At 40.1% G+C, this 9157-nt stretch overlaps 1 protein-coding gene across 1 annotated transcript; it reads right to left on the minus strand.

The window, feature by feature from the left end:
• Positions 1-287: 287 nt before the first annotated feature.
• On the minus strand, positions 288-8804 carry LOC134447710 (troponin I, fast skeletal muscle-like). The gene is made up of 8 exons (XM_063197317.1): positions 8720-8804; positions 7542-7572; positions 7345-7381; positions 7064-7192; positions 1942-2031; positions 1663-1839; positions 1392-1476; positions 288-509 (listed from the first exon to the last, which is right to left on the minus strand). The coding sequence occupies exons 1-7, from the start codon at positions 8787-8789 to the stop codon at positions 1405-1407; spliced, it is 606 nt and encodes a 201-aa protein (XP_063053387.1). The 5' UTR covers positions 8790-8804; the 3' UTR covers positions 288-509; positions 1392-1404.
• Positions 8805-9157: the final 353 nt, after the last annotated feature.

The raw sequence follows: 9157 nt of genomic DNA on the forward strand, positions 1-9157 counted from the left end.
GTGTGTGTGTGTGTGTGTGTGTGTGTGTGTGTGTGTGTGTGTGTGTGTGTGTGTGTGTGTGTGTGTGTGTGTGTGTGTGTGTCCATGTTACACAGAGACAGACAGGGGCAAGGAGAGCAAGAGAAAGAAATGGGGAGGGGGTTAAGTGTAGGGGTACTGGGTCGAAGAGAGCCTGTCTGAACTCTGTTGATGTCTGGTGGTGGACAGACCCATTGTCTACTGATAAGATGTAAGGATATAAGAATGTCATTAGCGATCCATGCACTGAAAAAATCCAGAAGAGAATGTGATCTTAAATGACATCTCATTTTAATGACTTGACGTGACTATACATCTGTTGATCTATACATTTGTACAACAAAATGCATGTTTCAAAAGGAAAAAAGAATGTTGCAACAAAAATAAAAGAAGAAAAAAAAGCCTCTCATCCCAACACATCCGTGTTCTGCCATCCATGTGTTAAGTTCTGCCATCCAACCGTTCTGGAGGAAACCCCCAACATCTTGAGCCTGTGGAACAATGCAAAAGATAGACAGTGCAAGACAGATACTTGAAAGATATTTGACTTTTCTTATTTTCAGGACACACATTGATGAACATACAGTACAGTGTACACCAATAAATGGTGCACAAAGTAACATTTTGAACAGTATTTCAATAAACACAAGTGATTTCCAAAATGTGCACAGAGTAAGTTTAATACAACCTCTGTGAAGGTTACCACAGAAGAGTAAGTTGAATTCTATTACTTAATTTTTTTTTTTAATTTTCTGAAATTACGTGGTGCAAAAGTGGATGCAGCCCAATGAAAGTCTCATTGAAAAGCTATGTTTTAGTAATTGAACCATCATTCAATAAGTCTCAAAAGAGTTTAAGGAACAGTTGGCTATAAAACAATACTTCGAATTTTGTAAACTCCTTCCCATTTCCTGCTGTAAGCAATGACAGCACAAGGAAGAGAAAGGACAAAAGACCTGAGAAAAAAAGATATGCGTTTTACACCAGAAAGGTTGATGATATTGGAAGACCTTCAAAGCTTTACTTGTCAGCCAAAACATTGTATCTAATGTGGTCCAAAACTTTAGGACAGATGGGTCATTGTTCTCTTTTCCAACTTGAAGATGACCCTAAACATACACCTATGGCCAATGTGACTTTAAAAAAAATTCTGGGAAATTGGGTACAGTTTCTAGAGCAATATGGGATTAGATGCCCGACTCAAAGGCACCTCAGCCAGGAGGTGTAGGGAGAGGTAAGAATTCGAACCTGGGGATTTGACCTACAACCCTCTGATCTTAAGAACACCTCCTTAACTATTAGGCCACATCTGCTCATGTTGATTGAGGCGACATTTATGAGACTATGATGGCTTGATGTGAATATCAACTCACCACTTAACTTCGTTTACGCCTCAGCGCCCTCAAACTTCTTCTTCCTGTCCTTATTGTCCTCAATGTTCGCACGCCAGTCACCAGCCTGTAAAGTGAGGAGAGTTGAGCACAATGTGGAAAATCAGACCAATCCCGTCTTCATAAGCACATGTCTGCATGCAAACTTGACTTTGTTTGAGTGTACTTCTTTTCTGATTAATGCCTTCTTATTCTAAAATAGAAAACTGTGGATAATAAACATCTTTGGTTTCTGACAACACTGAATACTCACCTCCTCAACCTTGACCTCCTTCTTGACCTGCTTCAGGTTGCTCCTCAGATCCATAGTGACCTTGTGCTTGGAGCCCAGCAGAGCCTGAAGCATCTGGTCAGCGGACATACGCACTTTCTTCAGAGCTGGCTTCTTCATACCCTTCAATTCTGTTACCTTGATGTTCAGGTCATCAACCTAGGGAGAGAATACAAGCACTGACTTATTTGCCAATACCACACAAATGGCTTTAATAATTAATAAACAATAATAAATAATAAAACATGTCACCAATCTTACCGCTTTTTGTCCCTTGGTGACTGTGGAATCAACATCGTATCTCTCCTCATCAACTTTGTCGATCTTTGAATGAAGCTCTTTGCAGAGTTTCTGTGGAATGTTGGTTATGTCACAAAATGATACAAAGTGTCAGCCATAGGCTTCAAATAGGAAATCAAAAAACATTTTCATAACACACTGAAACCAAAACCCGAATTATACAGTGGGTTTCAAATCGGAAAGCAACGTTTGGTTGTAGCACAGAGGTATAATTCACCAAACTACCATTTCTATGAGAATGAAACCATGGTCACAAATAGTAACAACTAGAAATGTCATGTTTGTGTCATGATGTGGTGCAATCCATGCATATTCATACATAGGTGTGTTCAGAGAATTGTCAAGAGTGAACCAAATGATATGTGTCTCTTTTATAAGTATTATGTCATCTGGTTAGCGTTGGTGTGTTTAGTTCACCTGCCATTGTGGGACTGCCAAATGTTTGATTTGTGATCTGTGATTGGTCATGCCACAGGCCCTACTGTAATTTGCAAAGTCACTTACTGGAGCTTGCCGGCTGCTGCATACTGCTAACATTGTAAAATGTATTGTTATTAACATTTTGATGATTGGCAGCATGCCTTTCATCACATCATGCTGCCAATCATCACATTATTGTTTTACCACTGGACAATTTTAAATGGCAGAGCTATCCAATACAGCACTTTTAAAGCGCACTTAAATGGAATTACAGCATTGACGGTAGTGTGCACATATCTGTTTGGATTTGTTTAACTTTTGTTTTGTCTGATTTTTACAATAGAGAAATATGAGTAAGTTACATGTTTTAAGTACTAAGATAATAAGAGATCTAAGATATGTACAAGTGTCCAAAAATGTCCAGACTGGTAGCCTAGTAAACTATATCCACCAGCCAGCAGGCAAAATTATTTTAGCCTACGAGTGGGTCTAGCCTCGGACAATGCCCCATGCCCTGAAACTGGCTGGCCAAGCACAAAGCAGGAGATTTGTTTTGAATCTTTGGATGCAAAGTGGACTGGATTTTGAGGCAGTGACGACAAAACGTTGGCCAATAGGCACAGTTTGAAAAACAACGGGCTGTTCCCATCAACAATCTTTCGATGTCTCATTGATTGGGGCCAGACTAAATATTCACATTTAATCTCACATTCTGGCTTGAGACAATAGGCTATTTTTTAATCAATATCAGGAAAATATATTTACAGCTTAACTAAGTTATTGAAGTGTTGCATTTAAAAAGAAAAGAATGTTATGTCACAAATATTTATGATTAATTTATATTATCGAATGAAGGGTACGTTTTTAGCCACTCTATAAGCTAGCTAGGTGGTTGCAATAAACTTTATAAGCCATAAAGCAAATATTGTTGTCAACTGAACGTGGCACATCCCAATCAGAATCACAACCTTTTTTTAATAATCACACTTAGGCCTATGTATTATTATTTGCTATGTAGTGTGCGGTAAGAGGTAAGGTGGTCAACCTTGCCCTCTGACAATGCATACTTTCTGACTTTGTGGTCACTGTTCATTCCGCTTGCAATGCAACTTTGATGAACCTTAAATGTAGTGAGCGGGATAAAATTAATTTGATCAGCATAAAGAATGTGTGGGCATATTCCTCATGTGGGCTATTTTTCGGGGTATTATTTGACTTTATTCGACAGGACAGTGTGAGAGGTGGACAGAAAGGCGACTGGGGAGAGAGATGGGGAGGGGTCGGCATAGGACCCGGGCCGGGAATCGAACCGGGTCAGCCGCATGGTATATGAGTGCCCTACCAGTTGGCCATGGCAGGGCCCATGTGGGCTATTTTTACTGGATGGCCTTGCCGCTGTCGGTAGAGCAGGAATTGTCTTTTCCCTTTTCCTCATTGAAGACCACAGTTCGCTGTCTTATTAATCCCTTAACCGTTAGTTTGTTATTGAAAATACGTCTGTGTTTCACATGTTTTTAAGTGCACAAGGTTTGCGTTGATAAACTTCAACCGGACAAAATGTACACAAAAATGATTTTGTTGACAGGGGAAAAAAAACTGACGGAGAACAATTAACTTTGTGAGAGCTGCACTGATATGTGTGCCACATTGTAGCCTATATCAGGCCTTCATATGATGTATGAAGTATTTCTTCAGTGCCTGCCGAATACCTAGCCTGGCTCCCACTCAGACCCTTCGTGCTTCCTGCATCTTTGTTAAACTTCGTGAGCTTGCACGAGGGTCTGGAAATCTTAGACGAGCCCGAACGGCATCCGATATTTCATGGTTGGTCCAATCAGAATCGCGGGGCAAGATCGCGTGGCGGGGTATACACAAGTCAGTGGTTGAAGTAGTAGTGATTCAAAAAAAGCCACGTGAATTCGACAATCAGGTTCGAGCTGTTTTGAACACACCCGTGCCTTTCCAGAGCTAAGCGATTGTCAATGTTCCAGATGGCGTGAGAACCAGGTTACCGAATACCATGATATCCGCCATGAAAAAATTTGGAAAACAATGAAGTCTGCGAGACCGGCAGTGATATGCGCGCCATAGGGGTCTACTATATATTATATTTTACACAAATGTTTTGATGTGCTTATGGCCATGCAAGTACAGTATGGCTTTAGTGCCGGTCTTCTGACAGATTTTCCTACATTGTAATATTTTCCTACGTAGGATTTTCTGTCAGACATGGCTGTCAAACTGTCCAACATTGTAAAAATATCCTTTTAGTTTCTGCACGGGAGTACTAATTTTAATGTAATATTCAAACTTCCTATCTGTTTAGATGTTGTTTGCTCTTATTGCACTCTAAAACTTGATGAAATTAATTTACTTACCGAACAGCTGTGCATGCAGACGGTCAACAACTTTATCAACTGATATCGCCCATTCTATGATAACGTCCGTTTGAGACGCATTTCAAGAGTCACACAGTGGTTAAGAGTATCGACATTAAAGGGACAGTTTGGTCAATTTCAACATGCAGTTGTAATGCTCACACTACCCTGGACTTGTCAGTGCCTGAGATTTTTTTTTCTTCTTCTTCAGCCGTTTCCGAGATCCTGGTCATTGTAATGGGGGCAGCTCTTTGTTTACATTTCAAAAAAACATTTTTATTTATTCCCAAAAACATCCAAAAGGTTATAAAACATCAGCAGACAACTAGCAAACAGCAGTACCTTTTGGGAAAATATTTGGAGTTGGCCTATGTTTCATTTTTTTAAAATGTAAACAAACACTGCCCCCATTAGAATTGCTCATATCTCGGAAAGGGCTGAGCCGAAAAATGTGGCATCACCAGGTACTGACAAGTCAAGGGTAGCGTGAGCAATACAACTGCATGTTGAAATTGACCAAACTGTCCCTTTAACTTAGATTATGTTTAGGAGCATCAACATGAAGTTAGATTAAAGTACTCTATTTATCTGTCCTCCGCTAGTGCACAGTCTTAGGATCGATCAGCTGGTGTAGGATAATATTACGACTAAATGACAGGAAATGACGTTTCGTGGTCTGTGCATGTCCAATGGGGCTTTGTAGGATTATATGACATGTAGGAGGATTTTACAGAACACCGGTTGATAGCCGCGCATTATGCACCGTGGCAGTACGGCTCTGCACAGTGCCACACCGCTGCTCCGCTTTGTGGTAGGCCGCGAAGTTACAGCGAACAAACTAACAAACCAACTAACCAACACACAAACTCAGACGATCAAATAATCTTCTTGGCGGAGATAATAATAAGTAGAAAAGAACTCGAGTGCAGACGTCTGCCAAGGCACCTCAGATCATGCCAGGGAAAATGAACTTGAGGCATTCTGCACAACACATAGTGCTCATGCTCTGGCAAATTAATAATAAACAAACCCTGGAGAAAACAAATTAATGTAGTTAAAAAATAATTGTATCATCCAATTAAAAAACATGCAGCTCAAAGTGACATGAATAAAAAAAGTTTGAAGTTTGCCAAGTTTGAAACATGGCACCTAAATTCTATCAGTAAGGAGCATGAGTAAGGAAATACTCCTGATTACAAGTCATGTCTCTTCCAGGGTGTCTTATTTTACTACTGATTAAAAATAGGCTTCTCCTATATTGACCCCTTTAGAGTTTGTAAACAGATATGACGTAATTTGGCTGCGTGCGCATCGTTGTATCAGAATCGACCATCGACAGGTGTTTTTTCCCGAAATAAGATAATGGATGGTCACGCTAACTTCAGATATGCAGTGGGCACCACAGACACGGGCATTCCTGACGATGTCCAGTCAGTAGTTCAGTGCAGTTCAGTAGTCCAGTCAGTAGTTTAATGTCTTGTAACAACAAACCTCTGGAACAGCCTCTTACCTCTCAAAATAGCATAACCAGTGTACTTTTCGGGATCTCTACTTTTTTATCAACGTACACACCTCAGGACGGCAGGTTTTCTCTCTTTAGGGTCTGCACTGTCTGTTCGTGTGTGTGTGTTCACAGCCAGTTTTACATACAGCCTCCCCACTCCCTATTTTACCCATGCCTGCAGTTCACCTAGTGGCCGCTGTCGAGAGAGCGCAGCCCATTCATTCTGAACGGAGTCTGCACTCGCGGCCCTAGAGTGCAGTACCACACAGAAGAGTGAAGTATCTCGTAATACCTTTAAAACATCTCTGGTGTGTTTGAGTCAACGATGTGCACGCATTCATGAGGACGTCGATTCTGAACAGGTCAATAGGCCTCCTTAATTCCTTCACACAGGAGACCAGGATTCAAATTAATTACTACAGTTAAGGTCCCAATAGTTTCAGTCTTGATGTGAAAAGCTCTTCTCCAAAATGCTTCGGATGTTTCTATTGTGGGTTTTTTTTTCCAGTTGATATCAGTTAAAATAAAATCAGTATTTTGATGTTTGAATTTGGTAGGGAAATACCCCACTTCCAATTGCCCCCATGCTGATTTTTTTTTAATCTGATTTTATTTTTTGATTTTGATTTTATTTCATTTTATACATTTTTTTTAGTTTTGAAATTGGTAGGGGAATATCATATAACATTACTGCTGTCATGAAATCAGATAAAAGAACATTGTAACACTGAATTGAAATGGCATTCAAGGTCAGCGTGTCACTGACTCTGGCTAGGCTCACCTGAAGCTCCTCCAAGGCACCGGGCATGCTAAGGGCTGGGCAGTGCTCATTCAGGTAGGCCTCCTTGGCTGCTACAATGTCAACTTTCTCCTGCTCCAGACGTGTAGCCGCAATTGCGAGCATCACACTCTAAATAGGTCAGAGAGAGAGAGAGAGAGAGAGAGAGAGAGAGAGAGAGAGAGAGAGAGAGAGAGATTGGCCTCAGAAAACTGTCACATTGTGACAGTTTTGAAGACAGTTGGTGAGTCTGGTAAGAGGAGAAGATTGAAGAGAAGATTTACCTTCAGGTGATGCTTGCGGCTCGATGTCATCTTCTTCCTGAGGAACAATGTGCCGAGGTTAACTCAATGTAAAACTGATGGGTGACAACGCGTTTCGTTTGTGCTTCGTCGAGTCGACGAAGCACATAGAAAGCCTGTTGTTCACTAAAACCTGGAAATTGTCGATACATAGGAGTTTTACACTTTTGAGTACTTACTCAGACATGTTGGCTTTTTTGTGGTTTCCTCCTAATCAACAAAGGAAAAATCAATGTAAATTGTGAATTCCTCAACAACAACAAAAAACGGTCAGATTTCACAGAACTCATACATCATATTTGACTCCATAAAGCAGATATGCATCTTTAATAGTAAATAAATGTGTACCTCAATCTCCCTAAAATAAGTAATGTAATGTATAACAGCTTACACAAATTCAGTACAAGGAACTGTACACATAACATATTCATTGATGTTTACCTACCATGGCTTCTCTTTTTACTTTTTAAAGGAGCAGTCCAGCTAATTTCAATATGCTGTTGTATTGCTCACGCTACCCTTGACTTGTCAGTACCCAGTGACGCTGCATTTTTTGGCTCTATTAACTTTGAGAAAGAGGGCACCAACTCAGCAATAAAATGTTTGACATGGCATAGCTCATGATTTAAAGATGTGTTAAAACCTGACACTGTGTGCGCGCAATAATCTTTGGATATGGGACAGGAGGCACGCCCCCTGTCTCAAGTGTCCGAGTCAAGTCTCACAGGTAAGACAGGGCATAGTGGTGTACATCTTAGTATGCCTCTGATATATATCTATATCATGTAATTATATATCTATATCTCTAATTACATATGTTAAGCTTTAACATGCATACTGCAATCATCTTCACAACTACATTCTTGTAAAATATATCTATATCCAATATATCTCACAATAACATAGCTTAAGATATATTAAATGGCTAATCAACATCCTTAACACAATTCAGTCAACCATAAGCATGTATTTGTTTCAGCCTATTTAAACCATACTGTACAGATGTAAAACCTTCCACATCTTTTTAATATCATCACTAAAAAGGCAAATGAAAAAAGGCACTGATTAAGCCTCTTGCTTCACACTCCAAACAAACAACAATCAACATCTGAATGCTTTCTTTCTAAAAATGCCAATGAGTAAGACCACAGAGGAAGCACCAATGAAAACAATATGAAATGCTATTTAATCTCACGTCAACTCCAGCCATGATGTGAATCTCTTAAACATCCTTTACACATCCCATTGCCTTTCATTCCTTTTCTCTCTTGTTATTGGGTCCATATATTGACACAGCACAATGCACGGAAGAAAGAATCCTAATAAACAATGTGGCACAAAGAAAAAAATATCTCACCTGATGAGAAACTTGGGCAAGAATCGCTGGATGGTGCAGGTTCAAGGGCTGAGGCGAGCAACACTGGCATCAAGGCAATATTCAGGTCACATTTATAAGGCTGGCAGCATGTGACATCTCAAACTGTCCTATCCTCTTTATGGTGATGTCCAGTCTGCCAGCACCCACATGTGCTGAAAATAGACAGAAGAATATCAATATTTCCAGATGTCTAATGTCTAACAACTCACTCAGAGTTATGCATAGTTGACCTGAGGGACAAGTATGATATTTTAGAGTGATAAGAGATCACATTCCTGGACTGACACATACCTGCAAACTCAAGAGGGTTTGTGACAGCCCCCCCACCCCCCCCCCAAAACACACACACACACACACACACACACACACAAAGGAAAAAAGGAAAGTCAACATTTTATTTACTACATTTTTAATTGT

This window comes from Engraulis encrasicolus, chromosome 4, assembly GCF_034702125.1.
Source record: "Engraulis encrasicolus isolate BLACKSEA-1 chromosome 4, IST_EnEncr_1.0, whole genome shotgun sequence".
Lineage (NCBI taxonomy): Eukaryota > Metazoa > Chordata > Actinopteri > Clupeiformes > Engraulidae > Engraulis > Engraulis encrasicolus.